This window comes from Myotis lucifugus, unplaced genomic scaffold, assembly GCF_000147115.1.
Source record: "Myotis lucifugus unplaced genomic scaffold, Myoluc2.0 scaffold_207, whole genome shotgun sequence".
NCBI classification, from domain to species: Eukaryota; Metazoa; Chordata; class Mammalia; order Chiroptera; family Vespertilionidae; genus Myotis; species Myotis lucifugus.
In genome coordinates, this window is record NW_005871255.1 from 1,204,109 (window position 1) to 1,221,204 (window position 17,096).

Sequence of the window (17,096 nt, forward strand, 5' to 3'; positions counted from 1 at the left end):
TATATATATATATATATTATACCATCCTCGGGTGAGGATTAAAAAAATAAAATGGCCGTAACTGGTTTGGCTCAGTGGATAGAGCGTCGGCCTGCAGACTGAAGGGTCCCGGGTTCGATTCCGGTCAAGGGCATATACCTTGTTGCGGGCACATCCCCAGTAGGGGGTGTGCAGGAGGCAGCTGATCGATGTTTCTCTCTCATTGATGTTTCTAACTCTCTATCCCTCTCCCTTCCTCTCTGTAAAAAAAAAAAAAATCAATAAAATATATTTTTAAAAAATAAAATAAATAAAATAAAATGCAGCTTCTGACCCAGCAGGCCTGGGGTGAAGCCCAAGATTCTTCATCTCTGCCAGGCTCCCGGGCGATGCCTGTGCTGGTCAAAACCATATGCTGAGTGCAGTTCTAGAACCACAGGGACCAAAATGGGCACCACTATCCCCTTGTGGCCAATTGAGCTCTGTATGTGGCTTGTGCACAATAAAAGGGACCAAAAGTGTAAAGTACACACAGGCATTCAAAAACAATACCAAAAAAAAGGAAAATATTGCATTTATAATTTCTATATGATGACATGCTGAAATGATCATGTTTTTTATATTTTGGGTGAAATAGAATCTATCAGTAAAATCAGCTGCACCTGTTTCTTTTTCCTGTTTCTAATACAGCCACTAGAAAATGTACAAGGACACCTGTGGCTGTGTGATACGTCTACTGGACTGTGCCACTCCCAGACACTTGGCTCTCCTACAACTCATCGGGGGTTTGGGGGGTGGAACCACCTCAGTCATTACCCTTGAGTGTATGCGAGGGCCTGTAAATTGTGCAAGGCCCTTTGAGAGGTTGGATGAAGTGCATTGAAGAATATAGCCCCCTCCCTCCCACCCCTAGCAAATAAAACTTGTACACAGGCAATGCCTAGGTTGAAGCATATAGTGAAAGCAGGCCTAACCATGGAACTGCGAGTGAAAACATTCTGAACAACTTTAAGTCGAGATTTTGCAGAGAAAACACAACCTAAGAGGTCAGGGTGAAAAGGCAGGGGTGAGGCTGGGTCTGCATGGCTTTGGTGACAGGGGGACGAAACGTGTCTGTTCTGCATTTGCTCTACTTGACAGCACGGTTCTCACTGCCCTGAGTCACATTCCAGCCCCAGCACCCCCAAAACCAGAGGTTCCCGAAAGCAAAGTCCCAGGGCAATCACTTGGCCTTGCTGCAAGCAGACACAGGTCTGAAGATGGCCATCTAGTCAGAAGTATAAGAAAAGGTCAGTAAGCAGGCAAGAATTCCAACCCATTCCTTCTGCAGGTCACAAAGCAATCAGCATCACCTAAAGGCTAATTATTCAAACTCTTCCAATTCCATGTCCAAGATGGTTCCATCTGAGTGAATGGCCCTTTCATGTAAGATGCTCGAAAAGTTCATGAGGGTGGGAAAGGATACCCAACACACCCTCCTCCTTAGGAACACACAGTTTCTTTACTTGAAGCCACAGGAAGGTATTACCCGACCCTAAGAGCCGCAGCTCCTCCTGCTCTGTGGGACCGTGATTCGTCCTGGGCCCGTTCCCACCCTGCACCTGCACCAGACACCAGAGGGGAGGGAAGCTCTGGTGGACACATGGACAAGTTGATATGAGAGCAGGCACACCTTTCAACATCATGTGGGCACGTTCTCGCTCCTGAAAACTCCGCATTACAGACAAAGGAGCAAAGCCGCCTTGTCCTGGGCCAGCCCAGTGCTCCCCACCTCTCCCATCACGGGCCCACCCAAGCTCCAGACAATACTGACCAGGTTTTATTTCCAGCAGCCGCAGCTTCGGATCCTCAGGAGGGTGCAATCTTCTCTTCTTTCGCCAGCAGCGCGCGGGGTATGTGTACAGCTGGCCCGGAGCAAGGCCTGTGGACAGAGACAGTGTAAAGATTAAAGGCTCCAGACTGGAAGGGGCCTAGGAAACCACGCTGGCTAACCGTCTCACTCACAGGGAAAGAAGCCCAGAGTGGTGAAGTGACTTGTCAAGGTCACACAGCTGATAGATGGTAGAACCTAGGTCATCTGACCCCAAAACCCTTGCTCTGTCTACTCCACCGTGCTGTCTCCGCGAGCCCAGGCCAAAAAGAGCCATCACTTTAAAAAGAGCCATCACTTTTACCAAAACCAGTTCTATTTTCCTGGCCTGGGGAGAAGGTCAGAGGGACCTGTGGACCTATGGACCACAAGAGGGACCTTTCCAGATTCATAGTCACCAGTGTTTCCAAAGCAACGGATCTCAGCTACTGCCCATCGACTAGCCCTCTGCGCAAGTCAAGCAAGTTCCCTTCAAGGTGGAGCAGAAGTCAGTCTGCCTATCAATGGTCAGCCCAGATTAGAAAACATTGCAAGGAAACAGGATCAAGGAGCCAGACCTCCTACCTACTGGCTTCCTCCACCCAGTTAGCTGCTGGCAGCTCGCTGAAGCCAAAGGGAGCCCTGTGCAGCCTCCATAAGAATACAGGCCTGCTCTGGTGACCACGATGCCTGCAAAACCAGCAAACCTGTATTTCCCCACCTACCTGCCTGGGTCCAATAGAACAAAATAGGCAGGGGTCCTATGGCTGGGCTTATGCACCCATTGTCTCCCAACAAGATTCTCCACTTTAATTGGCCTTTGGCACCAAAGTCCCACACCAGCATCATCTGTCATGCCAAGTAACCCATGAGGAGCCTTCTTGCTCATTAGGCAACACTCTTATGGCTCCTGTGACACAGAGTGTGGCAGCCAGAAGCCTTGGAGGACCATGGACTCCCCACACTAGACCATGGTCTCTTCCCAGAGAAAAGAGCAAGGGGTAGAGGCTGAGGGGTGAGGGAGAAGGGCTTGAGACTGGTTAGGTGATCTGCAGACTAAAAAGACTACCTGATACACCCCAAAATAAACCAGCCAACTAACCCACCCCTGCTAGAGTGAAAAGATTGGCAAGCAAAGGGACTTAGTCTTGTTCCTCTCAGAATCCCCAGAACCAGAACTGAACCTGACACACTGAACAATCAAACTAAATATCTGCTGAATGAATTAATGAACAAATATGTTCCAGCTTCACTTTAATTGGGGTCACAATTCAGTCCTCTGTAGATAAATATGGCACATGACAACTGTTAGATGCAGGCAACTTCACATGAGAGGGTCCCTTCCTAAATCTAGAGCCATGGGGTTCAGACATCAAGACTACATCCCCATGTGTCTGCCATTTGGGGGCCTTTAAAAGTTAAGCGGGCCTGGCTGATGGCTCAGTTGGTTGAGCGTCGTCCTGTGCACCGAAAGGTTGCCAGTTCAATTCCTAGTCAGGGCACACACCTGGGTTGAGAGTTCAGTCCCCAGTCAGGCACATACGGAAACAATGGATGTTCCTCTCTCACATCTAAGTGTGTGTCTCTCTCTCACATCTAAGTGCCCCCCCCCTCTCTCTCTCTCTCTCTCAGCATGTCCTCAGGTGAGGATTTGGAGAGAAAAAATGTTAAGACGGACACTGGCTTCACTTTTTGCCTTTTGCAGGAAAAAAAATAAAAGTCAATAGAAATGTCTGCTATATACCCATTTATTCATTTTTCATTTTTACTAGTCATCGCTGCCCGTTTTTTGGTTTGGGTTCAAATCAGAGGCACCTATTCCAGCACTAAAGGAACCAAATTTTTCAAATTCTCTTTATGAGCTAAGTTTTACTTTTAATCACAAAGCTGCTCCCACAGGTCGTGAGGTTATGAACAAGTTGGAGGTCCCTAACCCTCCCCCTTTTGATTCTTAGAAACCATTAAGGTGATGGAGCCTGGTGTTATGAGCTAAGAGCTTGTCATGTACAAGAGTCATCCTAATACTAATACTTGATTTTGTTGATAACTTCACGGCCTCTGCACAGTAGGAGTATCCTGAAGTTCTGAGCTCCTTGCACTCTGGGAACCAGACCTGTGCCAATGTATAGATGACCAAATTAATCAGATAAAGTAAGATTGCTCTACTTCCCCTGGAGGTCCATTTTGGACCACTCTTTGAGGGAGGGCATCACTGGGGAATAATTCGATGTTTCTGGTGTGGTTTGGTCCCGGACCATATCATCTCTGACTCTGTAATTCCTGAACGGGCACACTAATTCTTGGTCCCTTACAAGAGTTTTGGCCATCTCTTGGGCTGGTGTATCCAGTGAAGGCCAAGCACGTGGGCTGACCTGCTACTCCCTGTTCCAGAACTAGTCCCACCAATGCCCACTCCTCTTCGGTCAGAAGCTCTTAATCCAAACTAAAACCAAAGTCACCTGAAGAACTTCTTAATAACACCAATAGCCAAAATTCATGCCAGACCTACCCAATCCAAATGTAGGTAGGTGGGGAGATTGGGCAATTTACTTTTTTAAAAACCTTGTAGATGGTTCCAATGTCTGAGAGAGAACCTCTGGATGTCTAAGCATCATCTAGTTACTGCCTGGATGTTCTCCCTGATGTACTAAGACTGGTTGAATGACCTTCTCTGTTGGATCCCAACATTCCCCGTGTTTCCCCCAAGGTATTGTCATTCATTGCCTGCTTACTGGACTGTCTCCCCTACTAGTTTTATAAGATTTAGGATGGCAGCAACTATGTCCATTTGGAGTATCCCCAGTGCTTTGCACAGTGCCTGGCAGGTACTTCAAGAAATACCAAATAAGTTCAACCAGAAATGAACCAGACTCAGAAATACAGAAAGTGAATGACCATTGCCCCTGTTCCTGACTCCAGGAGACTCATCTACCCACAACCAAACTATCCAAAAGGGACCCCAGGAGGTGGGTTCAGAATTGAACCCCGACCCACCCCAGCATGGTAGTCTCTGTACCTTAGACTCTTTCTCTCCCACAGGCTGTTTCATGGTATTTCCAACCTGACCAAAAACATACGAGCGAGAAGGAACTGGTCCAGACCAATTCTTTCAAAAGGTCTAAGTAACAAAAGGTCAAAATTGTCAACATTTTTCCAGAGCCTATGCCCTCCTTGAGAATGTGGTCACTGCACCTTTTGGTCAGCAGCAACAGGCAGCCCCAGACCACTCAGCTTGTAGCTGCAGGCCCACTCGCCTGGGAGAGTCTATTTTAGTAAGTAGTTTGAATGTCCAGAAGAGGGGACACTTTTTATTTAATTCTCTCACTTTCCCTGATGGGTTGGAGAAGCTCCGCAGCGCAGAGAAGAGCACATGAGTCTGTGCACCGCCATTCCCTGTCACCTTGAGAAATGTCACACTTCTCTGAGACTGCCTGCTCACCTGTAAGGTAAGGCTGTTAATAGCACCTACCTTATAAGGACTGTCATGGGGATTAGCTTATATTCAAGAAGCAGCTCTTTATCATCATGAAGCCTTGTACAAATGTCAGTAATTATTACGAGTTAGCTGACTTAAACGAGTCTGGACTCCACGCCCACGTGACATGAGAAGGCCTCGCACCCACATGTCCAGGCTGCTCTTTGCTTCTGTAGCCACGAGAATGGAAACAGGCCTCCCTTGAGGTCTTTTTTGACTCCACCTCATCTCAACAGGCCTATAGCCCCAACAATTCTCTGGGGGCTCCTGTCCCCCTTCCTCACCCTCCTCCTTAGGCTGACAGGCACCAGGGTGCCTTTATAGGGTCAATGCATTCAGCTCCGGAGTTCCACTTAGAAAGGGATGAACAGAGCCCCGTGAGAGTTATGTTGTTTATCTCATTAGAACAGGAGGCACATAACTCAGAGCCCATGTGTGTGGTAGGTGGAGGAAGGAGGAGGGGAAGGCAAAAGGAGGGTGGAGTCACCGCTGCAGCCTGGGAAATTAAGCTGAAGGAGTCAGCCTGAGGCTGGGGGGTGGGATATAGAGGAGAGAAAAGGGAGACTAGAGGGCAGATCAGTCCTCTCTGGGAACCAAGGCCCTCCATCCCACTAAGTAAACTGCTTTCCTGTTACTTTTAGGTGCAATGACAGTTACAACACTCATTCGTGTGCAAGCATCTCACACATACACACACACAGGAACTCACACACTTGCTGGAGGGGTTGGGGAGTACTGGCTCCATAGAAAAGTTTAGCAGGATGGACGATGCCTCTATGATCAACAGAGTCAGACAAATTGCTTGCTACCAGCATCGCCCAAGTTCAGCAGGTGGATACTTAGTGTCAGGAGCATCTTTGAAAGCATGAACTATTAAGAACTCAGAAGATGAAGTGGGATAGAAAAGGGAAGAAAGGATAATATGGGATACGAACAGAATTTTAAAAGATGGACTGTAATAATTTCCTTTACTCCCACCCAAAGCGGAGCGGTGACAGGTCAAGCCCACCCAGAGAAGGGCTCTCCCTGCAGCACCTCCCAGGCAGTGCTTCTCTACCTTCCTAATGCCGCGACCCTTGAATACAGATCCTCATGTTGTGGTGACCCCCAACCATAAAATGACTTTCGTTGCTACTTCATAACTGTAATTTTGCTACTGTTATGAATCGTAATGTAAATATCTGATATGCAGGATGTATTTTCATTGTTCGCGACCCACAGGTTGAGAACCGCTGTCCCAGAGGTAAACCCGCAGCTGCTAGTGAACCCTCCTTGCCATGGAAAACTCATTACTTCACAGAACAGATTTACCACAGTGGGCCAATTCTTACTATGATAGAGTTTGCCCTGCTAGTCTTTTGAAGCAAAATCTGCCTTCCTGTAACTTATGCCAATTTGTTCACCTTCTGTCCCAAAAGTGGACAGGTGTCATCTGCATCCCATCCAACCCATCCGCCCACCAGGGTATGAAGGAGAGCTAACTGAGAGTCCAAGGAACTAGAGGGAAACAGGAGTTGGAGGAAAGAGGCAGTGACTACACCTGCCCATGAGCCAGAAGTTCTTCACCAAGACGGGCATCACAACTGCATCCGTAGTTATTGTGAAGCGCAGGGGCCTGGGCCCCAGCCCAATCCTACTGAACCACAAGATCAGAGGGTCATTAGCTATAGTTTGAAAAACTCCCACATAAGGAACTTTGCACTAGATCATATCGTACTCATATTTATATTCTCAGGGCCCAGCATATAATAGGTGCTCTATTAATGTTAGTGATTGAAATGTCAACTTGGGCCAACTCCACAGAGCTGGAGGGATGAGTACCAAGCCCCCGGTAGAGCTTGAGGAGTGGGAAAGATGTATTTCACAAGCTCTTACACCCGTGTCCTCTCCTGGTGCTCTGCCCTCTTCTCTTGGCTTATTTAAGAGCTGCCCTGACTTCATGGACTAGCGAAGCACTCCGGAACCATCTCAGGCCATCGGTGCTTCTTCTCCTCCCTGAAAGTCTAGAGTCTAGAGTCCTGGGCACTTGGCACCACACCTCGGCACCCAGCATGGCTGCCTATTTGGCTCACCAACAATCCCCTTCCTGCTTCCTCTCCCATTCTTCTCTACGACTCCTCTCTCTCTAAGATTCAGTCCCAGTCTCCTATGTGCCAAGCCTGCCCTGGCAAGGTAGACCTCAAATCCAAAATGCTGCCTACCTTTCCTCTGGCCCAGGGTTCCCAGGCCCCTCACTGGTCCGTCCACACTCAAAAGCTGGCACAGTAACAATAGCTAACATTTACTGAGCTCTTCCTCTGTCATAGGCTAGCACCCCACACTCACTGTTACCTCATCGTGACAACAACCCTATGAGACATTTAGAGATTGAGGAGAGTACGGCTAACAGTGATTGAATAACGGGCTCGGGGTCATACGCTCATAAGGGTGGTCTAGTCCACAGCCCATACTCAAAACCTCTCCACTACCTTATCTAACTCCCCACTGAGCCACCCCATTGCTGGTTCACACACAGCAAGCTTGAAACCCAGAGTCCTACCCTCGCCATAAGCAGCTCCCCATACCAGAGTGATCAAGAAAAGAACACCCAGCCTACCCGCCCATCAAACCACTTCTTGTGGAATTCATTTCTCCTTTCCTACCCCATCACCAACTAAAACTGCTCACAGAGAAATGCGTCCTGGTGATGTAAAAGCACTGTGGTAAGGCATATAAAATGTGTGGAGAATCAAATAAACCATGAGGGCATTATTTTAAGAATAGTAGGATTATGCCCCGCCGGTGTGGCTCAGTGGTGAGTGTTGACCTATGAACCAGGAGGTCATGGTTGTGCCCCAGCCAGGGCACATGCCCGGGTTACGGGCTTGATCACCAGTGGGGAGCATGCAGGAAGCAGGTGATTTATGATTCTCTCTCATCATAGATGTTTCTATCTCCCTCTCCCTCTCCTTTCCTCTCTGAAATCAATAAAAAAAATATTTTTTAAAAAAGAATAGTAGGATATAATGTGAAGATGGAATTTAAAAGTTTTTGTGGCTGGCGCTTACCTAATACAAAAATTGCCTCTCCAACATCCCAGACAAGAGGCTCCACCTCAGCCTCTATTTCAAAAATTCTAGCTTTCACCCTTTCATGAAGCATTCTATTGTACATTAAGTATTGTTCTGTTAGGAATATGCCTACCAATCTCATCCACCACTGATAAGAATGCAAAATGGCACAACCCTATTAAGGAGAATTTGGCATATATAGCAAAACTGTGTATGAATTTGCCCTTTGACCCAGCAATTCCATTTCTAGGAATATATATCACAGATTCACATGCAAAAATACAAAAATGTGTGTTCACTGTAGTATTTTCAATACTAGAAAACGACTGGAAACAACCCAATGTCCATCTATGGGGACTTGGTTGAATAAACAACTGTATATTCACACAAAAGACTACTATGAAGCTGTTGTGAAACAGAAAAAAAAGAAGTGAGAGGGGGTGGAGAGGGAAGTATACACTGCTATGGGATATACTGTTAAGTGAACACAGCAAGTGGAAAATATGTGCTTAACATACTATCATTTATTTAACAGATGGGGATACACACACATAAATATGTTGTATGTTTGCATAGTTTTTAATGTAAAGGTAAACAAAAAACTAAAAATAAAAAGTTACTTAAAAAGAGAGCACAGCAGCCCAGCTGGCGTGGCTCAGTGGTTGAGTGTCGACCTATGAACCAGGAGGTCCCAGGTTCAATTCCCAGCATATGCCCGGGTTGTAGGCTCAATCCCCAGTGTGGGGCATGCAGGAGGCAGCCTATCAATGATTCTCTCTCATCATTGATGTTTCTATCTCTCTCTATCCCTCTCCCTTCTTCTCTGAAATCAATAAAAATATACATATAAAAAGAGAACACAGCAAAAATATAGTGTCAAGAAAAAGAGAACATTACCTATAGAGGAAAAAAACAAGGTAAAAGAATAGAGATAGACTTTCTCTCAATATACTATGCTTTATAGATTTGTTTTAGAACCATGTAAATATTTTATATGGTTACAAAATAGTACTATCCTATATAATAAAAGCCTAATATGCTAAGTGTCCGGTCGGCCATTCAACCAATCAAAGTGTAATATGCTGATGATATGCTAAGGCTGCTCAACTGCTCGTTATGATGTGCACTGACCACCAGGGGGCAGAGAGTCGACGGGTCGACCGGTCGCTATGACATGCACTGACCACCAGGAGGCAGACGCTCAGACTGGTAGGTTAGCTTGCTGCTAGGGTCCAGCCAATCGTGACTGAGGGAGACTGGCCGGACATACCCTGGAGCCCTCCCGCAGTCCCTCCCCAGCTGGCCAACCTCCCGTGTCCCTTCCCAGCCCTGATCATGCACCTGTGGGGTCCCTCGGCCTGGCCTATGTCCTCTCGCAATCCAGGCTGAAGGGCCCTCCTCCCCGAGTGCACGAATTTCGTGCACCAGTCCTCTAGTATTAAAATAAAAAAGGAAACATCTACTTCTAGCTAAGATGGAGTATCAAGGGCTAGATTTACCCTCCACCTGAAATAGAAGGGAAAAAAAGAAGACAAAAGTTTTTAAGATACTGGACATTAGGCAATGAAGGACAATGATCCCCGAGACACTGGAAACAAACAAGATGGACCCCATTACTGCCCTGATTATAACACAAGGGGGGGAACACAGGTGGAGCCCAGAGAAAGCTGTTGAGATCCACAGCGTCCCCTTTGTGTATTCAGCTCAGTACTGATCAGTACATGGTTGTGAAGAAACTACTCAATTCTGAGGAAAGAACCATCTGGTAAGAATTGAAGTAACAGTGCTTGGTGTGTACAGGGGCAGGATATAGTCTGTTCCTACCAGCCAGTTGCAAAACCCTCATGATTCACAGATTACTGGGCAGAGTACGGAGAAGGGTCTTGCCTCACTAATGGAGAATAATTAGCCCTAAACTAAGCACTGCTCTAGCTCTACCTAAGAAATCTTAAAAGCAAGACAAAAAAGTATCAAACATTTTCCAAGTAACTTAACTGTCCCAAAACAAAGCTCCAAGACACTTACAGGAATACAATACAATACACCCAGCAAGGTAAAATTCACAATGTCTGGCATCCAATCCAAAATTACAGGCATGTAAAGAAGGTGGAACATATGATCTATAATGAGGAAAAAAATCAATTGAAATGTACACAAAACTGAAATTGATGTTAGAACTAGCAGCAATAACTTTAAAAGTTATTATTTTTTCCATGTGTTCAAAAGTTTAGAAAAAAACAGGATTGTTTAAAACACTTAAACTTAACTTCTAGAAATGAAAATACAATGTGTGAGATATAAAACATACTGGAAGGGGTTAATGTCAGTTTAGACATTGCCAAATAAAAGATCAGTACACTTGAAAACACAGCAATAGAAACTATCCAAAGTAAAACCCATAGGAAAAGAGAGTATTTTAAAAAGAAGAACAGCATAGTGAGCTGTGGGACAACTTAAAACAGTCTAATATATGTATGGTTTCCAAAGGGGGAGGAATAAAAATATGTGTATAAGTAATGGCTGGAAATTTTCAAAATTTGATAAAAACTATAAACGTACAGATCCAAGAAGCTCAACCAAACTAAGCACAAGAAACATGAAGAAAACTATAACAAAGCATATCATAATAAAAATTGTTCAAAAACACTAATAAAGAGAAAATATTAAAAGCAGAAAAAGGATCCATATATTATATAGAAACAATGCAAGCAAGAAAACAGTGGTTCACTCACTATCACTATAGTACTGAAAAGCATCTGTCAACCTAGATTCTATACCCAGCAAAAAATCTTTCAAAAACCTAAGACAAACTAAAGATATTTTCAGACATACAAAAGTTGCAAGAATTATCAGCAGACCAACACTACAAAAAATGTTAAAGGAAGTTTTTTACACAGAAAGAAAGTGATACCAGATCTAAATATGGACCAACACAAAGAAATGATGAGCATCAGAAATGGTTAGTACTACATGAGCAATTATATAAGATGGTTTTTCTTATTATTTAAAACTTTTTAAAAGATTATTGACGAAACAAAAATAAAGACAATTGTAATATGAGGTTTAATGCCATGTGTAAAAATAAAATATATGATAACAATTACACAAAGGTCAACAAGGAAAAAATAAAAATACACTTACTAGTACTTGTGTTAGTTTCCTATTGCTGCTGTAATAAACTGCCACAAACTGAGAGGCTTAAAACAATACCAATTTGTTATCCTAGAAGCCAGAAATCCAAATTCAGTCTCACTGAACTACAGGTATCAGCAGGATTGCATTCCTTCTGTAGTGTCTGGGAGAAAATCTATTTCCTTCCCTAGTCTGGGTTCCAGAAACCACCTACATATTTGGTTTGTGGCCTCTTCCTCTGTTACATCACTTCAACTTCTGCTTCTATTGTCACATCTTCTGCTCTGACTCTGACCCGCCTGCCCCCTCTTATAAAGACACTTATGATTACATCTGAATAATGCATAATAATCTCCCCGTCTCAAAGTCCTTTTTGCCATGTAAGTGAACATATTCCTAAATTCCCAGGATTAAGATGTAGACATCCTTAGGGGATGGGGGCAGCCAGGGAGAGGTCAATGGGGGGAAAAAGAGACTTATGTAATACTTTAAACAATAAAGAACTTAAATTTTAAAAAAAAAAAAAGATGTAGACATCTTTGGGGTAGGAGAGCATTATTCTGTTTACCACCCTAAGATTGCTAGTATAGAGTATTTATTAGTAAAATATCACTGGAAGGTAAACTGTAATTAAAGATACATACTATAATCATTAAGCAATCACTAAAACAGCAAAACAGTTATAGTTAATAAGCCAGAGGAAATGAGATAGAAATCATAAAAATTATATTATTCTGCACAAAAGAAGAAAATGAGGAAAAAGGGAACAAACAGATTGATAAATGGGAAATAGCAAAATGATGGATTTAAATCTAACTATAACAAAAATCACAATAAGTGTAAATGGAGTAAAGACCAATTTAAAAAGCATATTAATTCCAGGCCAGTGTTGCTCAGTGGTTGAGCATCAACCTATGAACTGGGAGCTCATGGGTCAACTCCTGGTCAGGGAACATGCCTGGGTTGGGACTCAATTCCAGTAGGGGGCATGCAGAAGCCAGCCAATCAATAATCCTCTCTCATCATTGATGTTTCTATCTCTCTCCCTCTCTCCCTTCCTCTCTGAAAATCAAATAAAAATATTTTTTTAATTTTAAAAGCATATTATCACACTACATTTAAAAAGCAAGACATGCTCTAGCCAGTCTAGTTCAGTGGATAGAACATCGGCCTGCAGACTGAAGGGTCCCATGTTCAATTTCGGTCCTGGGCATGTACCTCGGTTGCAGGCTCAATCCCTGGCCCTAGTAGGGGCACATGCAGGAGGCAACCAATCAAAGTGTCTTTCATATTGATGTTTCTCTCTCTCTGTCTTTCCCCCTCCCTTCCACGCTCTCTAAAAATCAATGGAGCTCTAGCTGGTTTGGCTCAGTGGATAGAGCATTGGCCTGTGGACCAAAGGGTCCCAGGTTCGATTCCGGTCAAGGGCACATGCCCAGGATGCAGGCTCGACCGCCAGTGAGGGGTGTGTAGGAGGCAGCCGATCAATGAATCTCTCTCTCCCACTCCCTACCTCTCTGAAATCAATAAAAATGTAAAAAATAAATACATAAGTAAATAAATTAATTAATTAATAATAAAAATAAATAAAAATCAATGGGAAAATGTCCTTGGGTGAGGATTAACAACAACAAAACAAAAACAAGATGCAACTATATACTGCCTATAAAAAATAAAAATCTTGTGGCATAAAGACCCAAATATATTAAAAGTAAAAGAATGGAAAAAGATACACCATGTTAAAACTAATTTTGAAAAGAAGCTAGAATGGCTATATACATATCAGAGAAAGTAGATTTTAGAATAAAGAATATCAGTGGAAATAATGGTCATTAAATAATGATAAGGGGATCAATTTATCAAGAGGACATAACAATCCTAAATACTAGTATTTATGAAGCTAAACAAAGGTTCAAAATCTATGAAGCAAAAACTAATAGAATTGTAAGGAGAAATAGACAAACTCACAATTATAGTCAAATTTTCAATACTCTCTCTTGATAATCCATAGAACAAATGGGGGAAAAAATCAGTAAGGATGTAGAAGACTTGAGCAACACTATCAACCAACTTGATTTAATTGATATTTACAGAATTTTCCAACAACAGGAAAATTCACATTCTTTTCCAGACCAAAGAGGATATTTACCCAAGAGAGAACATATTCTGGACCATATGGAATTAAATTAGAAATAAATAATAGGCATATCTTTGAAAATCCCCCAAATGTTTAAAAACTAAATAACACACTTCTAAATAATCCATGGGTAAAAGAAGAAATCAAAAGGGAATTTACAAAATGTGTGAATTAGAGGAAAATAAAAACACAATATCAAATGTTATGAAATAAAGCTAAAGTAGTATTTCTATTTAGAAATTATATTTTTAAGTGCCTATAGTAGAAAAAAAGATTTCAAAGCAATGACCTCAGTTTCTACCTTAAGAAATAAGAATGAGCCGAAACCGGTTTGGCTCAGTGGATAGAGCGTCGGCCTGCGGACTGAAAGGTCCCAGGTTCGATTCTGGTCAAGGGCATGTACCTGGGTTGCGGGCACATCCCCAGTAGGAGATGTGCAGGAGGCAGCTGGTCGATGTTTCTCTCTCATCGATGTTTCTAACTCTCTATCTCTCTCTCCCTTCCTCTCTGTAAAAAATCAATAAAATATTTTTTTTTTAAAAAAAGAAAAAAGAAAGAAAAAAGAATGAGAAGAGCAAGTTAAATACAAGTAAGTAGGGGGGGAAAGGTGAAAATAAAGGTCAGAGAAGAAACTGTAACATACTAAGAAAAAAATTGAAAAGTATCCATTATACCAAAAGCAAGACAGGCTTTATTTCTTTTTAAATATCAATAAAATTGCACCCTATCCAGTTTGGTTCAGTGGATAGAGCCGAAGGGTCCCAGGTTCAGTTCCGGTCAAGGGCACGTACCCAGGTTGCAGGCTCAATCCCCAGCCCTGGTTGGGGTTTGTGCAGGACGCAATCAATCAATGTATCTCTCTCATATTAATGTTCTTCTCTCTCAGTCTCTTCCCTTCCCTTCCACTCTCTCTAAAAATCAATGGAAAAATATCCTCCAGTGAGGATTAACAACAACAAATATCATTAAAATTGGTAAACTTCTAGTCAGATTGATCAGATAAAAAATTTCAAATTATCAATGTAAGATATAAAAGAGGAATTACTACCCCAGATTCTACAGATACTAAAAGGATAATGATAGTATGAACAACTTTCTTAGATGAAATGGAAAAAAATTCCTTGTAAGTCAAAAACTATCAAGGTTCACTCCAGATAAAATGGATAACTTAAATATTTAGGTATCTTTCAAAGAAATTAAATTTGTAGTTTAAAACATTCCCAGAAAGAAATTGCAGGGTCCAAATGGATTCATTTGCAAATGCTCAAAACATTTAAGGAAAAAATACCATTTATATATAAATTCTTCCAGAATACTAAAAAGGAGGGAATACCTCCCAACTCCTTATGGGGCCAACATTATCCTGATATCCAAACTACATAGATTGCAAGAAAACTATAGGTCAATATCTCTCAAAAAATAGAAGGAACTCTATTAAAATTTTTGCAGAGTGAATCTGACCATATATAAAAAAGGATTAATACTTCGTAGCAAAGTAGGGTTTATCCTAGGAATGCAATGTCAGTTTAACATTCAAAAATCAGAGTGCCCTCAGTGGTCCCGGATCTGTCTCTTGCTTCAACATTGTTTGGACGGAACCGACCCAGGGACGCTTCTTCCAGCCTCGGGCCACTCTCCTCCATCTTATCGAGTCACCACCTTCAGAAACACCTCCAGGACCAGCCAACACACCATTTTATTTTCTACCTTAACTCCTTATTGCCGAACAACCATGAGCTCCCAATTGGTCAGAACTATTCCACCAGGGTGGAGGCTGCATCAACCACCTGGCCAACCTGCATCTGCAGGCCCCATACACCTACCTCTCTCTGGGCTTCTATTTCCACCACCAAGATGTGGTGCTCGAGGGTGTGGGCCACTTCTGCGAGTTGGCGAGTTGGCGGAGAAGAAGCGCCAGAGCACTGAGCATCTCTTAAAGGGGCAAAACAAGCACGGTGGCCGCATTCTCTTCCAGGACGTGCTGAAGCCTCCCCAAGGTCAGTGGGGCAAAACTCAGGACATCATGCAAACCTCCCTGGCCTTGGAGAGGCACCTGAACCAGACCCTTTTGGAGCTGCAGGCCCTGGGTTCTACCACGCAGACCCTCAGCTCTGTGACCTCCTGGAGAACCACTTCCTGGATGCGGAGGTGAAACTGATCAAGAAGATGGGCCACCACCTGACTAACATCCGCAGGCTGCCGGCCCCCAGGCTGGGCAAGTATCTCTTCGAAAGGCTCACCTTCAAGCACAACTAGGAGCCTTTGGAGCCCAGAGGCCTTTCAGAGGCCCCTCTGCATCCCCGGGTGCCTGGCTTTTACCTGAGCCTCTTCCCGAAACTACTAGCCATTCTTTTAACCACCCTGAAGCCTCACCCATGCACTGGATCGAATGAAACAATAAAGCTTTTTGCAGAAAAAAATAATCAATGTAACATCATATTAACAAACCACAAAAGAAATATTGCATGAGCATCTCAATAGACTCAGAAAAATCAGTTGGCAAAATCCAACATCCATTCCTGATTTAAAACGCTCAAACTAGAAATAGGACCACCCTCAGTCTGATAAAGAACTACAAAAAAACCTACATCTAACATCACGCTTAATAAAGAAACAATGACCCTAGCTGGTTTGGCTCAGTAGGTAGAGCGTCAGCCTGCAGACTGAAGGGTCCCGGGTTCGATTCCAGTCAAGGGCAGCTTTCGGGTTCGATCCCCGGTAGAGGGCATGCAGGAGGCAGCCAATCGATGATTCTTTCTCATCATTGATATTTCTATCTCTCCCTCTCCTTTCCTCTCTGAAATCAATAAAAATATGTATTTTTAAAAATAATGAAACAATGAATGCTTCCTCTCACCACTTTTACTTAATATTGCACTGGACATTACAACCAGTGCAATAGACAAATAAAATAAAACTCGTCTATATTGAAAAATGTTCTTAATTTACAAACAACATAATCAATTATGTGGAAATGCTGTGGAATCTCTGGAAACCTAATAGAACTAATATGAGTTTAGAAGGTTGCATGATATGCAATCAATTTACAAACTTAATTGTACTCTATACTAGTAAAGAAAAATCAGAAATTTAAATTTTTAAAAGTCCATTTACACCAATATCAAAAATATTTTAAGTACTTAGAGATAAACCTGACAGAAATGTGAAGATCTGTATACTGAAAAATAAAAAGTATTGACGGGAAAAATTAAAGAAGACATAAATAAGTAGGGATATGCCATATTTGTGGGTTGGAAGACTCAACATTTAGAACTGTCAATTTTCCCCCACTTGATCTATTGATTCCATACAATCCTAATCAAAATCCCACATATTTTTGTGAAAATTGACACACTGATTGTAAAATTTCATGTGGAAGTGCAAAGAAGGTCAAATAGCCAAAATATCTTGGAAAAAGAACAAATTTGGAGGGCTAACACACTATCTGATTTCAAGATGCATTATAAAACTACA

The 17,096-nt window shown here is 42.8% G+C and overlaps 1 protein-coding gene across 1 annotated transcript in view; it reads right to left on the reverse strand.

The window, feature by feature from the left end:
* DPF3 (double PHD fingers 3) overlaps positions 1 to 17,096 on the reverse strand; it is a 211,048-nt gene that overhangs the window by 78,000 nt on the left and 115,952 nt on the right. The window contains exon 3 of the mRNA XM_023761360.1: positions 1,793 to 1,900. Within this exon, the coding sequence (XP_023617128.1) occupies positions 1,793 to 1,900 (108 nt within the window). The remainder of the gene's footprint in view (positions 1 to 1,792; positions 1,901 to 17,096) is intronic.